General features: G+C 60.9%; 2 protein-coding genes across 3 annotated transcripts; one reads left to right on the top strand and one right to left on the bottom strand.

Annotated features, from left to right (window-relative positions):
- Window positions 1-1,354: 1,354 nt before the first annotated feature.
- LOC118357287 (basic proline-rich protein-like) lies at window positions 1,355-2,847 on the bottom strand. The gene is made up of 3 exons (XM_035729009.1): window positions 2,142-2,847; window positions 1,793-1,994; window positions 1,355-1,565 (listed from the first exon to the last, which is right to left on the bottom strand). The coding sequence occupies exons 1-3, from the start codon at window positions 2,845-2,847 to the stop codon at window positions 1,355-1,357; spliced, it is 1,119 nt and encodes a 372-aa protein (XP_035584902.1).
- On the top strand, window positions 2,767-16,728 carry GAREM2 (GRB2 associated regulator of MAPK1 subtype 2). Of its 2 annotated transcripts, XM_027622284.1 has the most exons (6): window positions 2,767-2,957; window positions 5,852-5,992; window positions 11,737-11,867; window positions 12,544-13,572; window positions 14,486-14,655; window positions 15,170-16,728. In XM_027622284.1, the coding sequence occupies exons 1-6, from the start codon at window positions 2,846-2,848 to the stop codon at window positions 16,179-16,181; spliced, it is 2,595 nt and encodes an 864-aa protein (XP_027478085.1). In that variant the 5' UTR covers window positions 2,767-2,845; the 3' UTR covers window positions 16,182-16,728. The 2 variants fall into 2 exon arrangements, with proteins under 2 accessions (XP_027478085.1, XP_027478086.1); XM_027622285.1 differs by lacking the exon at window positions 5,852-5,992.
- The last annotated feature ends 1,585 nt before the right edge of the window (window positions 16,729-18,313 follow it).

Below are 18,313 nucleotides of genomic sequence, written 5' to 3' on the forward strand. Positions count from 1 at the left end.
AGTGCCGGCCCCTTTTGCCATCTTTTTACTCCACTGACCTTCTGCCCACTCGGCTAACCCCTGGCCGCTGGGCCAAAAGTGGGCCTCTGCCCGGGCTCCGCCCCCCGCCCCCCGCCCTCTCCTCCACACCACTCACCTCTCACGTGTCCTCCCCTCCACCAGTAGGAAGCCACCTTCCACGTGTCACCACCAACCCTGTCAGCAGAGCAGCTGGGATCCCAGTGACCCAGCCCAGGCCTCTACCTCCCGGCCAGACCCACACTCTCCCAGGGTGGGGAGAAGCTCAGGCACGGCCTCATACACCACGCAGGCCCCCGGCTCTCTCACTTCCAGATCCAGCTGCTCAGTCTGGCTTTTCTACTGACCCATCTTCCTACCTCACCTCGCTTCCTGGCTCTCCGTCTTGCCCACCATCTTCCAGAAACCCAAGCAAATCCAGGGATCTCTGTACTGGGGCACTTGTGTGTCCGGTCCCTGAGCTTTGCCAAGCGTTAAAAAGCCCTGGAGAGGTTCTGGAACTCTACAACTGTTAGGAAGTGGGTCCAGCCGGTTAGGTGGTTCCACCTGATGTCTCACACCTGTGTGGTCTCTGACTCAACCCCCATTCAGAGCTGTATGCAGGGCTTTTGGCAGGAACTACGAAGGGTGGCCTCAAGGAGAGAAGGCTGGAGGGGGAACGGAAGTCAGCCTGGGACAAGCAGGGCTCTCCAGCCCTCTCCACAGGACGCGCGCTAGAAGCAGAATCACCAGGACTTGGTGACCAGGTGGATGTAAGTAAGGGTTCAGATTTCCAGGTTGGGGCACCAGGCAATAGTTAGCTGGGATAGAAGGTAAGAGAAGAGCAAACACAAGCGTGACTGTTGAAACGTAAGGCCTGTGGATGCCGCTTCTGGGGGTGGAGGCGCAGAGCTGGAAACTGAGGCCTAGAGCCGGGGTGAGTCGGGGCGAGCCCCCGCCGAGCATGAGAAGCCACGGTCGGTAGGCACGGCTCAGAGGCATCCTTCAGAGACGGGGTGACCGACCACATGGCCCAGTCCTGGTTTACACCCGCTGTCCTAGAGCCTGGTTTATGCCTATTGTTCCACCTGGCACCTCCTTCACTCCGAAATGTCCTCGTTTGGATGACAAAAGCTGTGGTCACCCTACTCAAGAGCGCCCACAGGGCAGGGAAAGAAAAGTGACTAAGTCAGGCTCCTTTCACCCACTTGCTTCTTTCGGCCTCCTCAGTCTCCCACCTCTGACCCTCCACGCCTGCCTTAGACGCCTGCATTTTCCCCCTTGCTCTCCCTTCTTCTTGCCCACTTCCCCAGGAGAGTGCTACCCCCACCCCACAGACCATCCGGGTTAGCCCAAGTCACAGCTGTGGTGGCTGAAGGAAGAGCGAGCCCGAGGGCCAGCCGCTCAGCCTCGGGGCAGTGGACGTGGAGGGAGGCAGCCTCGGCTGGGCTGGGGGCCCCGCGGGCCTGGTTATGGAGTCAGCACCGGTGGAGGCCTGCCTCCTCTGCTTTCCTGTTTTGTTATCTTGGAGCAAGGCATTCCTGCTCTCAGAGTCGCCCTTGCTTCCTCTGTAAAAGATGGAGATGGGACAAGGGATCAGAAATGTCTTCCCACTGTGAAGTTGTGTTCATCTTCTCTGGTGCTACTGCTCATGGGGCTCAGGTCACACGATGTGGGAGGTCAGTCCCCTCGAAGAGAGGGTTTGCATGCACCTGTGTGGGGGCCTCCCTGGGTTGGGAGGCTGAGGACTAGAGTCCATGGAGCCCTTTAAGGACCAGCTGGGGCTAAGGCCTACTTTTGGCAGCCCAGGCCCCTCGGCAGGCCTGCACCTGCAGAAGGCACCGCAGACACATCGAGGGCTAAGGGGGTCCTCTGGCACTGCGTCCCCTGCTGAAGCCACCGCAGCTTCTGGAAGGGCTTCCCAAGGGGAGAGGTCCTGCACTGGAGCCACGAGGGGTTGGAAGGAGGAGGTGTGGACAGCAGAAAAGGAAGAGCAACTTAAGGGAAGGAGAGACGGGACAATCCGCCTGAGAGAGGAGACTCCACCACCAGTCACCTGCTTGACCCTCAGTCAGAGCAGTTGTGCGTGGCGCGCTGTGTGTGCTGGAGCTATCCGGCCCAAAGGACCCGTGAAAATCGGTTACAGGGCGCTGGGAGCTTGGCAAGTGCTCTTAGTGGGGGCTCGGAGTTGGGGGGCCGAGTATCGGGGAAGGCAGTAGGTTTTGAAGTCAAACCAGGACCCAAGCCGAGCTGCCACTTGACCTCTCTGAGCCTCAGTTTGCTCATCGGTAAAATGGGGTTAGTGAGGCGGCCTCGCTGCGCTGTGTGAAGCTGGAGGTGATAGATGCCATGGCAGCCGCGACCGCAGCGGCCGAATTCTGGGCCGGAGCTTCGGGAAGCGGAGCCGACCGGGGGTGGGGTGGGCGGCGGCACAAGGGGGCGAGGAGAGGCGCCGCTCCCGGCGGGGAAAGGGGGCCCAGACGCACTTGGCGGGGTAGAGGAGGCTGCCCTCTGCCCCCGACCCGGAGGTGCCGCCGCGCGTCTTCCTTTTCGTTCCAGGCGCCCGCCCGGGGTCCTCGGTCCTGGGCTGTCACCTGGACGCACGGGGAGGGGGGGCCGGCGCGCCCCGCGGGGCGGAGAGGCGGGACTTGGCGGCGGCTGCGGGCGCGGGCGGGGGGGTGGGGCGAGGGCCGGGGGCGGGGGCCGGCGCCCCGCGGGGAGGCCGGCCACGTGACTCCCGCAGCCCCGGCCGGGCGGCCAGGCGGGGAGCGCCGCGGCGGCCCCAGGAGGTGGCGGCGGGCGCGGGAGCCCGGGCCACGCGGGACTGGCCGTCGGGGGCGCCCATGCCATGGAGAAGCTGGCGGCCGGGCTGGCCGGCCTGCGCTGGAGCATGGGCGCCTTCCCGCTCGACCTCATCGTCAGCCGCTGCCGCCTGCCCACGCTCGCCTGCCTCGGGCCAGGTACCGGGGTGCGGGGGAGGGCGGCGGGGGGTCCGCGGGGAAATCGGGGACTCTCGGGGCAGGTGCTGGGGGAGTGGGGCGGGGGGCGTGAGGATGTGGCCTCTGCCCTTCCGCTCCCGGCGCCGGTCCTGCGCAGCTCCCGGTGCGCCTTCCCTGGAGACCCGGGGCCCGAGAGCCGAGGGTCTGCCGCCTCCTGGATCCTGCGCACGGGCACCGGGACAGAAATCCGGGACAGGCACTGAGGCCCGGCCGGGACAGAGTTTTCCTCTGCCAGCTAGAACCCGGAGCGCGGCGGAGGCCCCGCGCCCGCCCCGTCGTGCATCCCTTTCCCTGCCGCCCTCAGACCCCCGCCCGGGCCGCGCCCCCTCCGTCCCTTTGTCTCCCGCCTCTCACCTCGATCCTCCCTCATCCCTTGGGCCTCCGACTCTGTCTTCCCACCGCCGCCGCCCCCCAGCCCTGCTTGGCCCTTCTTGGGACCCTTCTTGCACCTTCCTGTCGCGTCCTGGGGAGCAGTCTGCGGCCCCAGGCGGGCAGGCCACCTCGGGGAGAGACCCGAATGATTGGCCCTCCCGCCGGGCGTGCCCCCAAGTCCCCGGCCCTCCCCCACATCTTGTCCCACTTCCCAGGGGCCCGGGTGCTCTGCCGATGGGACTGTGCATGGGGGCCCGAAAGGGGACGCCTGGAGGCTGCACGGAGTGAGGGGACCGTTTGGAGGAAGGGGAGCTGCTCGGCTGGAGGAGGGGCGGGAGCCGGGGCTGGCAGCCAGGCCGGGGGTTTTGTGTGTGAGAAGAATAGGGGTTTGGCCCGCGTTGGCACACTCGCTTCCCTGAATGCTAATGGGGCCCGCGGCCACAGGCTACTCTCCTCTCCTTGGGGCCCGCGGCCCCTCCTCCGACCCGCGGCGGCGACGAGTGGGCACCGTGAGTCTCAGTGCGTTTCGCGAGCGCACTGCGTGGCGGCGTCCGTGCCCGGGCCGTCGGACAGAGGGGCTCAGCCGCCCAGCGTCTCGTTCTCCGGGTCGTGGGCGTGTGATCCCGAGACCGTTCCGTGTCAGGATCAAGGCTGTATGTGTCTGCCTGTGAACGGGCTGAGCGGGTCCTGGGTTCTGCCTGGCCACTTCCCACACATTCCCTTGGGCATCTCTCCCTCCTGGGGGTCCTTTCTAAGCTCCCCAGTCTGGGCAGGCCTCTTTTGGACTCCCATGACCCCTCTGGCACCCCTGACTTGAGTCCTGTGCACCCATTGTAATAGCTTATTGTCTTAACTCTGGGCTGCATCCTCCTTGAAGGGACATATACTGCTTAATAAAGATTATGGACTTACTGACCCAGTGGATGAATGCATGGACAACTGGTGATGGTCTAGCTGTGACCATGGAAGCTGTGGCTCTGGTCACCATGACTGTGACTATGTGAACAAAGTGTGTCTTGAAGTCTTAAAGGTCATTGTATGCCTCTGTGTTTGGGAGAGGCCCCTTAGTGGGGCTGTGCGACTGAGTTGTGTCAGTGGGGTGACCAGCTCCTGTCTCACTGGGCCAGGTGGCTGTGCTGGCTCAACGGTTGGGACCATGGCTCTTGGTGTGTACCCTGTGTGGCAGTGGCCCGTGTCCCTGTGGAAGGGTGGGCCGGGGCTTAGGAGAGCTTTCTCTGCCCCAGGAGGGGAGGGGTGGAGGAGGAAGGTTCAGACCCCTCCAACACAGTGGGAGCCAGGCCCGCCCCCAAGCACCTGAACACATCCTCCCCACACACTTCATGGGGCCCTCAGGCATCAGGATAAACCACTTCCCATTTGGTTGGGTGGCAGCAATTTAGTCAGTTGTGTCTGAGAGGGCTGGGAAGGAGGCGTCCCCCACCCCCCCTGCCCACCAGCTGCAGCCAGGAGGCCGCTCCACCGGCTCCCCTGGAAACCGTTGCTGGGATTGGAGCCTCCTGGGCCCAGGCCCCTCCCAACACCTCTGCCCCAGTGCAGCTTCCCCCAGAACTAGGCCCCCCCAGAAGCCCCCCCCCCACCTCATCACTGTGTTCCAGAGACTGGGAGGGTGAAGGGCTGACAAAGGGAGGGCCAAGAAACAGCCTCTCTGCAAGGGGGTAGGGGGTATCTGAGACTTTCCTCCCTCTCCTTTGCAGTCCCCTGAATGTAGGAGTCTCCTGGGGCAATGCGTGTAAAAGGGCTGCCCGTGAGTGAGAGAGGCAGGAATCAGCTCCTCCAAGCCCTGTTCTTCTTCTGACTCGAGTGATGTATGGTGCTGGGGGGAGCTCTCAGCTGGGACCCACAACGGACAGCCCTGTCTCAGCCCTATCTGTGCCTCCAACACAGATAGGGCTGAGACAGGCCTCCTTGCCTGGCTCAGGCACTGACTTGGGGGCTGAGAACCCTGCTGGTGGTCCTGCGGGCCAGCTCTAGGGTCTGCTGCTCACCCCACCCCCGGCTAGTTTGCTGCTCCCCTCTGGGAGTGCCCAGACACCCTCCACTCAACGTCAAAGGCGGTCTGTTTCCTCGGTTCACATTTCTTCCACCTCCCCATGGGTCTAAGCGCTCCTGGAGGGCAGGGCTGGCGAATCTGCTGGGAGGTGCTCCTCCCCCTGCCCCCCCCCGGGGCCCCCCCGCGCAGCCCTGGCCCCGGGACAGCAGGTGAAGAACTCAGGACTACGGCTGGGCTGGTTTGCTGGGGCCCTGTCAGGGGCAGGAACCTGGGCCCTGGGAGACGGGGCATGACTCACAGCCCTGAGGCCACAGCTGGCAAACTGCTTATCCCCTGAGCCTTGCTGACCCGGACAGGCTCATGGGGAGCTGTCCCTAGTCAGGGTCTTAGAGAAGTAGTCAGCCTCCCTACTCTCTGCCCCCTCCTGATGTTCGCTTTACCTTTCCTTCCTCTTCCGCCCTTCGCCTCCCAGGGGAGTATGCTGAGGGTGTCAGTGAGAGAGACATCCTGCTCATTCACTCCTGCCGCCAGTGGACAACAGTGACCGCCCATACCCTGGAGGAGGGCCACTACGTCATCGGACCCAAGATTGACATCCCCCTGCAGTACCCAGGTGTGCCCAGCCAGGAACAGATGACCTTGAGCCACTGGGGGTGGAGGCAGGAGGGTAGGGGGTGGGGCTTGGGAGAAGCTGTCGGTGACCACCCTTTCCTTGGAGCCACAGGGCTGAGCCCAGGGCCTGGTGGGCAGGGGGCGGTTAGGGTTAGGGTCCAGTGGTTTTCATACTGTTCTGGGGAGTCCTGGTTTTCTTGTTGAAAACCTTTGATTCACACTGTCTTTTAATAGATTTTATTTTATTTTTTTTAAAGATTTTATTTATTTATTTGAGAGAGAATGAGAGATAGAGAGCACGAGAGGAAAGAGGGTCAGAGGGAGAAGCAGACTCCCTGCTGAGCAGGGAGCCCGATGTGGGACTCGATCCCGGGACTCCAGGATCATGACCTGAGCCGAAGGCAGTCGCTTAACCAACTGAGCCACCCAGGCGCCCTTTAATAGATTTTAAACAACTGATTTTTTAAAAAAATATCCACACTCTCAAATTGCTACGAGTCAAAGCTTAACCCCAGCGAGAGACCTGGGGTATGTACCGTGAGCTGCCTCATTAAGCCTCCTTGGTACAGACCCTCAAGAAGAACATGGCCAGGATCTTCTCAGTGGCGGGCAACCGAAGCCCTTCAGAAGCAAAGGGATGCTTGGGCTGAGTATCTGGCTGCCTCTGCCCACTGTAATCCTGTTCTTCCCAGTTTTTGTGTTAAATTCGTTTTCACTGATTGACTTTATAAGTGAATGTTAACGTTTTAGACTTTTAAATAAGATTACGCTAATGAACTACTTTTATCTTTTATATATATGATGTTGATCCACATCAGATTTTGTTTGAAGAAAGGATTCTGCTGCTGGAGAGGGAAAGTACAGCCCTTGTATTTTACACATGATAAAACAGAGGGTTTAAGAGGGAAGGGACTTGCCCAGGGTCACACGGCTGGTGAGCAGCAGAGTATGGGCTAGAACCCTGGTGACCCGACTCCTGGGCTTGTGCTTGCTTGCACCACACCAGCAATGCAGGGTCGTCGTCACCTGGGTGGGAAGGATGGGAATCTGGTGGCTCCATCCCAGTGAAGCCCCCATGTGAGCCCACGATCACACAGCTCCTATGTGTTAAACCCATGGCTGCCTTCCAGACACTGAGCTGAGCATTTCATCATTTTATCCCCACGGCCACCCTGTGAGAAAGTCTTATTAAGTCCATTTAACTCACAAAGTGAGGCCCCAGGAGCTCCAGTAGCTTGCCCCTCACCCGCAGCCCTTCCTGAACCAGGGGGGCAGGACTAAGACAAAGGCTTCTGCTCTCTACAACGACCCTGCGAAGTTGGGACCCCCATAGCCCTCACACCCATTTAAAAGATGAGAAAACTCTCTCAGGTGTCTTTCTGACCTGCGGTTCTGTCCTGAGCCCTGAGCCCTTGAGAAAGGCTGCTTAGAAGCTAGAAACTTCCCAGGCTGGGTGTCTATCTGGTGTTCGTCCAGGAAGAGGTCCCAGGTCGTCTTCTTGGGATAAAAAAGCAAAAATTGGAAAAAGCCCTCACTGACAGAAGTGTGACTTTACTCTCCTATTTCGGTTGTGTGATTAAGAATCCGGGAAACCAAGGCACGGAACCTCCTAGGGAAGAGTGAGAGCGGGAGGCTTCTAGCCCTTCCCCTATGTCTTTTGGTGCCCCTGAGTGCATGTGGATGGTGTAGTCATGAGGTGACAGCTGGCCTGTAGGAGAGGCGCATCCCCATCAGCGTCTTTCCAGTGGGTGGCTCGGTGGGGGAGGGGAGGCCAGGCCCCTCAGGAGTAGGAGGGGCGGGGTAAGGAGGAAGCTGAGTGCACAGCCCAGTTCCTCCTAATGAATTAATAATGGAGTGGGCGGGGGCAGTGGCTGCGGACCCGGAGGGCCGCGGGGGAGGGGAGCGCAGCCCCGCACCCGGGGAGCCCGGGGGAACCTGGCTGCTCTGAGGCAGCCCGCACCGCCCTGAGTGCGGGGCCGGGTGGCTCTAGTCAGCGGCGCATGGCACTCCGGGCATTAGGCCGTATGCTTCCATTTCACAGATGGGAAAACTGAAGCCTACAGAGAGTAGTTTGCCTAAGGTCACACTGCTGGTTGGTGCCAGAAATGGGATACAACCGGGTCTGTCTGCCCCCAAGTGTGCACATTTACCCATCATTCTTGAGGGAACGGCTGCCGGGGTCGGCTGCTGGGAGGAGGGGGAGAGAAGCAGGGCTGCTTTGGGCTGGACGGGACGCCAGGCAGCACACATGTGTTCTAGGAGGGGAGGGCAGGGAGCAGGGGCAGGCTGGGGGGGGGGTGTGGGCAGGTCCCTGGGCCTGCGGGGGTCTCAGACCGGGCGAAGGCAGGAGAAGAAGCTGCAGGGGGGAGTAAAGGCTTCCAGGGGCTAGCGCCTCACTCCCGGGAGGGCTCCCTTCCTTCCTTCCTCCTGCAGTAATGACCGGTGCTGGGCTCAGGCTGCGGCCGAGGGGGTGGTGCTGGCTACCATGGTTACATCGATCCCCGGGCCACATCCTGCCCCGGCTGCAGCCGTGACTTGGCTCCGGCTCTCCCCACAGGGGGCGGCGGGCCTTTCGCCCCGCATGGCTGCTTGGGGTGGGGGGGGGGTTTGGGGGCGGTTGGACACCGGGTGAGGGAGGGGCAGCGCTCCCGGTGGGAAGGTAGCCGAGGTGCAGGTCCTGCCACCCGACCCCCAGACGGCTGTTCCCTGCCGGGCCCCTCCCCGCGGCATCCCTGCTGCCCTCAAGGGCTGAGGCACATCTTAAAGGGTCTCAGAGTGGTGGGGGCAGGACTCCTCCCCAGCTTTCTCCGGGGCACTTGCCCTTCTCTTTCTCCGATCTCGCTTCTTTCCTGCTTCTAGATGCTCACGGACTCTGTCCTTGGCCCTTCGTGCTTCCTACCCAGCCCTGGGGAGGCCCGGTGGGGGGTCCTCAGTCTGGGATTCTGGCTGGGTTTTGGGGAATCCAGGACCCCCCACACTGTATACAAAATGGTGTTTGTGTTCATGCCAGGAGTTCGCTGTGGGCATTTTTCTGGGAAGACGGTTCCCAGAGCGTTAAGATCTTCTGTTCTTCTTTCCTTGAGCCGTCTTCCCTGCCCTAAGGAAGACTCCACCTGTGGGTGGGTGACCTTCAGTCTGAACTTCTGACTAGGCATCCCCGAGCCCTGCCCCCGAGTGCTCACCCCCCAGGAGCACCCCCTCCTGGCCTCCCACCCCCTCAGTTGGCCTCCTCAGGACTGGCTCCAGCCCCACAGCATGTTACTTCCGGGTCCCCAGTTTCGCTTAGCAGCTTTGCCAGCTCCATTTTTTTTTTTTTTTTTTTGGTCTCCTTTTTTTCTTTCTTGTAGTTTCAAGTTTTTATTTAAATCCCAGTTAACGTACAGTGTAATACTGATTTCAGGTGTGGGATTCATCACTTACATATACCCCCTGGTGCTCATCACAAGTGCCCTCCTTAATCCCCATCACCCATGTGGCCCACCCCCTGCCCACCTCCCTCTAGCAACGCTCAGTTTGTTGTCTAGCATAAAGAGTCTGTTTTGCCAGCTCTATTCCTGCCGGGGCTGGTGGCCCGAGTCCTCTCCTCCCCTGCCTGCTCCTCATCTGCCACCCCAGTCTTCCCTCCACGTACCCCTTGGTCTGCTCGATTTCGCTCTTCCCCCAGCCACCGTCCCGGCTCTGCTGCAGAACAGTCCCTGGCCGATTGACCTGACCGGCCGGCCGCCCGCCCCCACTTTCTTTACAGAGCTCAACTTGGATCTTGGCATTTCCTTGCTCAAAACACACTGCAATTGCTTTCATTTCTTTTTATTTTCTCTTTCTTTTTTTTTTTTTTTTTTTGGCGGGGCGGGTCAGATGACCCTTTATTGAAATACTTTCCTTTTTGGTTCTTAACTAGTGGGGCATTCTGCTGCACCACTGTTGATGCTGTCTATGAGGTCACGAAGGTGACAGCCATCAACCTTGCAGCCTACAGACTGGGCAGTCCCCAGGATCTCTTGAATGGTTCCAGAGAGTTCTCTAGCTAACGATGCGTGCCACTTCTGTGGGGCAGTGTTGACAAGCTCCTGAAAAGTGATGTTTCCACTGTGATTCAGGTCTTTCTGCTTCTTTCTGTCTCTTGGCGGTTCATTGAGGGCTTTGATGATCAGAGCAGAGGGCAGAAGGTACCAGTTCAATCTGGGCCTGTCTTGAATGGTCAGTGTCACTGTCCACCTCAGACCCTTGCAATCACCACTGGTCCGGGCGATGTCCTCACTCACCTTGTTTGGAGACAGACCCAGGGGGCCAATCTTGGAGGCTCAGCAGATGTGGCCCCAGCTTTCAGGTATAAGACTTTGATCTCATTGGGATTGAACTTAGGAGAAAAAAGCCGAACGCTCATTTCTTCCTGAGTAGAATCCTTCTGCCTTAGTCTGGCGTTCAGAGCCTTTCATCACCCGAATGCTACTTGCCCAGCTATCGTCCCCTTCCTCAGGTCCTGGGCACAGGCCCTCCCCTATCGGGCCCGGGGCTGGCACTCTGCTCTCCTGACTCTGGTTCGCACCAGTTCTTCCATGTGGGACGGTCTGTTCCGTAAAACTCTTCTTATTCTCAGGACCCCGTCAGGCTGCCAGGCAGGTTCCCACTCACTCCGCGGTCCTCTGGCTCTCAGTCCCGGGTCCCCACCTGCCAGTACTAGGTGCTCACCGTCACACCCACTCTGTCCGAGTCCCTGGGTTTGCACCCTCTGTCAGGTCTAGCCCAACATCTGGCACACACAGGGTGCTCCATAACTGTGGAAGGAATAAATGCGTGGACCATGACTGCAGCAACCGCCAGGAAGGCTGTGGAAGCTAAGGAGCCCCCTTGTCTCGTCCTGGCCTGTTGTCCTCTCACCTAAGATTCCCCTCTGTCCGTGGAAGGCCTGAGAAGGGGTATCCGTCCAGATGTCTGGGATTTTCGCAGCCTGTCTTTGTGCTCTTGTAGGTGGGCACATTACACGTGTGTGGCCAGTGAGGTAAGACCGTTTACACAAGGGTGTCAGCTTCATGGATTAGCCTCCTTCTTTGAAAGTCCGTGTCTGCTGGGGGTATCTGCTGAGCCAGCCAAAACAGCCCTAGACAGCAGGCTTGGAAGGCCGCCTCTGAGGGATTTTGCTGGGCTCTGGTCAGAGGTCTCTGGGACGGTGCAGCTGGATGTTGGGCCAGGCAGGGTCTGGGAACAAAGCTGGAGTCTGAGCAGCTCTCCTGGGGCCTCCGAGGCCTAGGGCTGAGCCCCCGGCCTGTCCAGTGCATCGGTATGGATCAGCCACCCAAGGTCGACGCGTTGAATGCCAGATCCAGACAGGGCCCCAAGGCCCCTGCTCCAGCACCCTCAGATGAGGACCCAGAGAGGGGAAAGGACTTGTCTAGGGTCACAGCAAGTCAGAGTGGGGCTGGGACAAAGCTAGGAGCCTGCATCTCCTGTGCCGCACTGATGCTTGGTTAGAGGCCAGCTCTGTGTGCAAATGTTCAGCTGCCTCTTTGCACTTGGATTTCTCTGGGCAGGCAGCTGCTAACCTCCTCACCCACCCACAAGCTCTCCGTGCTTGGTCTGTGCTCACCTTTGCCCTTGAGCCAGCTGACCAGCCCCTTCCACCTCCTGTGGGGGCAAACCTGCCTTTCTGCCTGCCGGAGTTCCAGCAGGCCTGGCTGAGGTGAGGGTAGCAGGAAGCAGGGACTAGCAGGCAGGCCTGCCCTAGCAGCCTGTGTTTCTCCTTTGTAGGGAAGTTCAAGCTCCTGGAGCAGGCCCGGGATGTGCAGGAGCCAGTGAGGTACTTCAGCAGCGTGGAGGAGGTGGCCAGCGTCTTCCCTGACCGCATCTTTGTGATGGAAGCCATCACCTTCAGTGTCAAGGTTAGTCCTTGCCACACCAGGCAGGATGCCCCATCGCTGGTTAGAGGGTTGTCAGTGTGGCTCCTGGCAGCAGCTCGACGGCATTTGGCACGATTGGGCCATATCAGAAGAGCTAGGTGTATGACCCACTGGCCTGCAGAACTTTCTGGAAAGGTGGTGAGGCAGGAGTAAGTGTGGAACATCGTACCCTGACTTGGAGGCCTTCAGGGCAGCCTGTCCTAGCGTCAGCTGGTGTAGGGTTGGTACACAATACCAACAGGCCCCACTTGTGTACAGATCGCTCTTTACTATTTACAAACCCTTATCCATCAATTCATTTCTCTGCACAGTAGCCTTGTTGAGTGGGTGGAGCATTATTCCTGCCCAAATTGTAAAGATAACGATAATAAAATTGTCATTTATTGGGTATTTTCAAAGTAGGTCGCTGTACATACAGCACTTCTTCCAAGTAAGAGTTATTACATGAGGCAGCTAGGCCCCAGAGTAGGCTCATTTAAGGTTGCACAGCTGCCATGTGGCCTCTCCAGGAGGGAAGGTGGGTCCCCGACCCCCCAGTCCAGTGGCCTCGATCGGGTTTCAGCCCAGGGAACAACCCCCCCCCCACCCCGGGAGCCTCAAAGGGCGGCTTTCCCTGGGGCTCTGGCTAAGGCCTCGCCGTGTTTCTGGGACTCCGCAGGTGGTGTCGGGCGAATTCAGCGAGGACAGCGAGGTGTACAACTTCACGCTGCACGCGGGCGACGAGCTCACTCTCATGGGCCAGGCGGAGATCCTGTGCGCTAAGACCACCAAGGAGCGCTCGCGCTTCACCACGCTGCTGCGCAAGCTGGGCCGGGCCGGGGCGCTGGCCGGGGTGGGCGGCGGCGGACCCGGGGGCGCGGGGGCCGCGAGCGGCGGCGGTGGCAGGCCCATCAAAGGCAAGATGCCCTGCCTCATCTGCATGAACCACCGCACCAACGAGAGCCTGAGCCTGCCCTTCCAGTGCCAGGGCCGCTTCAGCACGCGCAGCCCGCTGGAGCTGCAGATGCAGGAGGGCGAGCACACGGTGCGCGCCATCATCGAGCGTGTGCGGCTCCCGGTGAACGTGCTGGTGCCCAGCCGGCCGCCGCGCAACCCCTACGACCTGCACCCGGTGCGGGAGGGCCACTGCTACAAGCTGGTCAGCATCATCTCCAAGACCGTGGTGCTGGGGCTGGCGCTGCGCCGCGAGGGCCCGGCGCCGCTGCACTTTCTGCTGCTCACCGACACGCCGCGTTTCGCGCTGCCGCAGGGCCTTTTGGCCGGGGACCCGCGCGTGGAGCGCCTGGTGCGCGATAGCGCCTCCTACTGCCGCGAGCGCTTCGACCCCGACGAGTACTCCACGGCCGTGCGCGAGGCCCCCGCCGAGCTGGCCGACGACTGCGCCAGCCCGCGCCGCGCGCGCCTCTGCCTGCCCGCGCCCCCGCGCGCCCCCCCCCGCGCCCCCGGCCCACCCGGCGACGGCGACCAGGAGTACGTGAGCCCGGACTGGGCCGGCGCCCCCGAGCCCGCCGCGCCGCCCGCCGAGATCCCCTACGAGGAGCTGTGGACGCACCAGGCGGCCGACGGCCTCGCCGAGGGCCGGGCTCAGCCGCCGCCCGGGCCCGACCTCATCTCCTTCGGGGCCGCTGGGCCGCCCCGCCTGGAGCCTGAAGCCCCACCGCCTCCTGTCCCTCCCAAGTCCGAGGCGGTGGGTGGCTGCGACGGAGGTGGGAAGGGTGGGGAGGCAGGGAGCCGAGCTGGGGGCTCTCTCTACTCCAGGGAGGGAGGTGGCCAGCCAGATGCCAGTTCTCCTGAGCCCCGGGCTCCAGCCCCTGGAGTGTGGGACTGGGGCGGGGGGGGGGGGACGGGGGGGCGGGGGGGGGCGGGGGAAGGGGAGAACAAGGGGAAAGACGACACAGGAGCGTATTTGTAGTGAGGGATACTAGAGACAGTGGTGCTAGGAGTTTTGGAGACAAAGATGCTAGTAGGTCTCCAGCTTGAGAGAATTTGGGATGAGCCCTGAAGGCCCCACAGGAGCCCTTTAAGTTGTCCCGTGAAAAGAAGGTCCCATGATGGAGTAAGTTTAGAAAAATGTAGTGGAGGATTCCTAGCTCACCCCCTCCTCACTTCGGAGCCATAGAACTTTGGTTTATTAAAAGCTCTGAGAAGTCCTGCCCTAAGGAACCCTATTTATACCTAACACAGAATTTCCCAACCATACTTGTCCACAGAAATAGACTCTAGCTTTTAATATCCCAGGGAGTCCACTCTGAGTATTCGACCTATGAAGAAGGGATCCAGATGGCAGATACTTGTCCTTCCCTTTTTCTCCCTGTCACACCACTTTCCTTTTCCTTGAGGAGGGACTAGGTTGACTATCTATTTGAGTCTACTTCTGTATTCTCTTACCTTCATGACGGATTTCCAGGGCCGTGGGAGATGGTGTATGTGGGCTCTCAGAGTGGCTGGAGAGACTAGAAGGGGTGGGGTGGGTGAGTAGTTGGAGGTAAGGCAAAGCGTCAGGCCCAGACACCCTCCTTGCCCAGCTGCTTGGGAAAGGGAAGGTCCGGAGTGTCCACTGCTTGGGGACAGGGCGTGGAGTCATGGCGCTCTGCTTGCAGGTGAAGGAGGAGTGCCGCCTGCTCAATGCCCCCCCCGTGCCTCCCCGGGGTGGCAATGGCAGCGGCCGGCTCTCGGGCAGCCCCCCGGTGCCCCCACGCTTCCCCAAGCTGCAGCCCGGCCGCTCACCTAGCTCCAGCCTCCCCTACTACTCGTCTGGCCTTCAGGACGGGTGAGCCCCTGCCTGCTCTTGGTGCTGGGTCCTCCTGCGGGGGACTGAGGAGGGGAAGGGCGGGGAGAGGGGGGCCGGTGCTGAGGGAGAGGAAGAGTCCAGGCCTGTGGTGCAGAGCGGGCAGGTTCTCGAGGGTGCGGGGGGCTGGGGCCCACGGCTTTGCTTTCCACCTTCCTGGTCCACCTTGTTCCTAAGTGCTGACGATTGGATGGGAACACTGCTCAGGTTCCCTTCAGGCTGGGATGGGCCGCAGGATGGACTGTTCCTTGCTCTATTAAAATTTTTATGTAATGCAGTTAAGTTTAATTTTTCCTGGGGTGGGAAAGGCTGGAAGACAGACCAGGGCAGTCCCAGGGGGTCTTGGGCCTTGGGGGCTGGGGTGCGAGCGGGTAGTGCTGAGGTCCCAGTGGCCGTCTCTGGCCTGGCAGAGCGGTTTGCTGTGTCCTGCATGTGAGCCTGTGGCGTTTCCCTCTTGCACTGGCTGACCCTTCCGTGTGTGTGTCTCTGCCCACAGGACAGGGTCTCGCAGTGGCAGTGGCTCTCCGTCACCGGACGCCTACTCCCTTTATTGCTACCCATGCACCTGGGGAGACTGCAAGGCGGGCGAGTCCTCCAGCCGCCCACCCCCGGGACCCCTGCCCTCGACCACGCAGCCCAGCCAGGCCGCCCGGGCCCTTGCAGAGCCCCTGAGCGGTCGGGCCACCTCCCTCTTGGGAGCGGACACCCCCGTCAAGGCCTACCACAGCTGCCCGCCTCTATTCAAGCCCTCTCACCCCCAGAAACGCTTTGCTCCATTCGGAGCTCTCAACCCCTTTTCGGGGCCTGCCTACGCCTCCGGCCCTTCAGCGGCCTCCTCTTCTGGGCCCACCACCAGCTCGGGTCCCCTGGCTACCTCCAGCCCTGCTTTTCCTCCAGGCCCGGGCTCAGCAGGCCAGCCCTACTCAGCTGCGCCCGCCTCGTGTCCCACCTCCTCCTCCCCCCCCTCTGAGTGGCGGGAACCAGCCCTGGAGCCCTTTGATCCCTTTGAGCTGGGCCAGGGCAGTTCTCCAGAGCCCGAGCTGCTCCGCTGTCAGGAGCCCAGAGCTGTGGGGGCACCCTGCCTCTCGCCACTTGGACCCAAGGCCTTTGAACCGGAAGGTTTGGTGCTGCGGCAGGTCCCCACCCCTCTGTCACCGGTGGCCCTGCAGGGGCCCGAGGCAGGCGGAGCACGGCTCCTTCTCACCCAAGGGCGCTTGGAAGGGCCTCCTGCCAGTCCCCGGGAGGGGGCGGCAGGCTGGGGAGGCCGGGATGCCTCCTCCTGGCAGCCCCCTGCTGACCTGTCTGCGCTCTCCCTGGAAGAAGTCTCTCGAAGTCTGCGTTTCATCGGGCTCTCAGAGGATGTGGTGAGCTGCTTTGCCCGAGAACGCATTGACGGCAGCATCTTTGTGCAACTCAGTGAGGACATCCTGGCGGATGACTTCCACCTCACCAAGCTGCAGGTCAAGAAGATCATGCAGTTCATCAAAGGCTGGCGGCCCAAGATCTGAGGTTCCCAGCTTGTAGCTGCACAGCGGGAATGCTGACGCGGAGGCCGCGGGGGTTAGCCCCCGGGTCTGCTGGGGCGGGGGGGGGGCAGCGCGCCCAGAGTGAGAATCTGTGCCCAGACTGAGGCAGCCAGGCAGCCCCTCCGAGTGAATCCAGGGGAGACACACTTGGAAATGGGGACGTCTGGCATCTGTGCCAAGTGAGTGGGGAGGGCGCTGGAGGCACCAGTGCGCACCTGGACCTGGGGACACGTTACTGTGATTCCCACTGTGGGGGAGGGGGTGTTCATCATCCCGTCCTGATGCAGAGCTTCACAGACATCTGGCACTTCTCAAGCTTGTAGGTTCCGGTTAGAGACAAGGGAAGAAGGTCCGTAATTTAAGCACAAACTCCCCAAGTGCCCCCGCCCTCCTCTTGTGCTCTGTGGGCTTTTGGCCTTAGCTGCCCCAGAGTCTGGGGGCCGTTTCTGTATGTCTGGGAGGCCCTTCCTTTCCCCTTCTATGAATTCGGGCCCTGGCCGGGCTGCTCAAGGACAAGCCGGGTTGGTGGGTGAGGACTTCGGCGGGGGGGGGGGGGGGGGGGGGGGGGCGGCGGGAAGCCCAGCTCTGCTGCTGCCCTGCTCGTCTAGTTAGGGAGGCGGATGTTCCCCTGCCGTCGCCAGTGCCCGGGCTTCTGCCTCCTGTCCTGCCGGGTGGGCTCCGGTCTGAGAAGATCCTCACTCCGTGGAAGAGCAGGTAGATTGCGGTCAGCTGCTCCTGGATTCTGGAGGCAAGTGGCCTTCACTCACTTCCGCCCGTCTCCTGCCCCCTTCACTGGATTCTGGCAAACACATGCTGGCCTTCTCTGGTTTTCTGCCACCGGCACAGGTGGGTTGGGTGGGAAAGAGAAAGCACCGTGGTTTGGGAAGACGGGCTTTCTCCCGGCTCCTGGAGCTCAGGCCTCCTGCGCGTGTTCGTACGCCTCCTGTCAGGTCTCCGGGGCCTGGCTGGTGGGCACCTGGAGCAGGCTGGCCACTGTGGCCAACCACCCACCTGCCTGGAGCCGCACCAGCTCCCCTCATGCCACTGGCAGCAAGGCCCCAGACCAACCAGCCTTCTCTTCCGCCTTACCTAGCCTACCTAGATATTTATTTCCTCTGTTTTTCTCTTAAGTGTAGTGAAGCCATGCTGGTGCTCGAACCCCGAGCAGATGCCTCCGGCTTCAGGGGAAGGGGAGTCAGGAAGTCGAGCACACACACTGTGAGGCTGAAGCATTGGGTTTCCTTGACGATCACTCTCTGAATCCTCAAGGATGCGTGAAATAAATGCTAGAGCACTGAACAGTAGTGGGGGTGCGACTCTGGGCATCGATACTCTTCCTCTGGAGGGCCCTGGGGCCTGACAGGTACAAGGTGTAGGCCTCCGGGGAAGGGGAGGACTTTGGAATGGGGTGTGCCTGCGGCCCACTCCTGGGTTCCCTTCTGAAAGCCCCTCCTCAGCCCCTACCCTACAAGAACCTTCCAACTCCCACCACCGTTTCGCCCTAATTCCTACCTTCTAGTGCTGCTGAGTAGAAAGCTCCATGTCACCAGCCAGGGCCGTTTAAGTTCCTGCACTGACCAAATGCCTGCCTGAGGCTCTCCCAAAGCCCCCATTTAGAAGCCCGTTCCTGGCTCTGGTGAGATCTGTTCTCTACTTTCTACTGGGGTCATCTGAAAATCCCAGTGCACAGATGCTTTGGTTTTAGAGTCTGGCTTTGCAGCAACCGTGAGTAATGCAGGGAGCCAGCGCGACGCACTCTGCCTGCGGGAACTTATGGTTCTGCACACGTGCAGTGTGGGCCCCTCCGCCAACCCGGGCAGGAGCCCCGAGGTTGTTCACACATACTGGGAGTTGCTGCTACCAGGATAGGAGCGGAGGGACTCTCCAGCCCCGAGGGCACTGGGAGGGCGTACAGGAGGCTCTGGAGCGCCGTGGCGCCGGTGGGTTGGCTCAGCATTCCTTGAATGGCTTACTGCGGGGTCTCTGATGATCCATCCATCCTTCCATGCTCTGGGGCAGCCAAGACAGGATCTATTGACCAGGAAAATATTCTCTCCTCTGCTTCACTCCAATGTTAACATCCTGAGAACATGTGGGTCCCATCATAAAAAGAA

The sequence above is a fragment of the Zalophus californianus genome, chromosome 8 (genome assembly GCF_009762305.2).
Source record: "Zalophus californianus isolate mZalCal1 chromosome 8, mZalCal1.pri.v2, whole genome shotgun sequence".
In the NCBI taxonomy this organism is placed as follows: Eukaryota; Metazoa; Chordata; class Mammalia; order Carnivora; family Otariidae; genus Zalophus; species Zalophus californianus.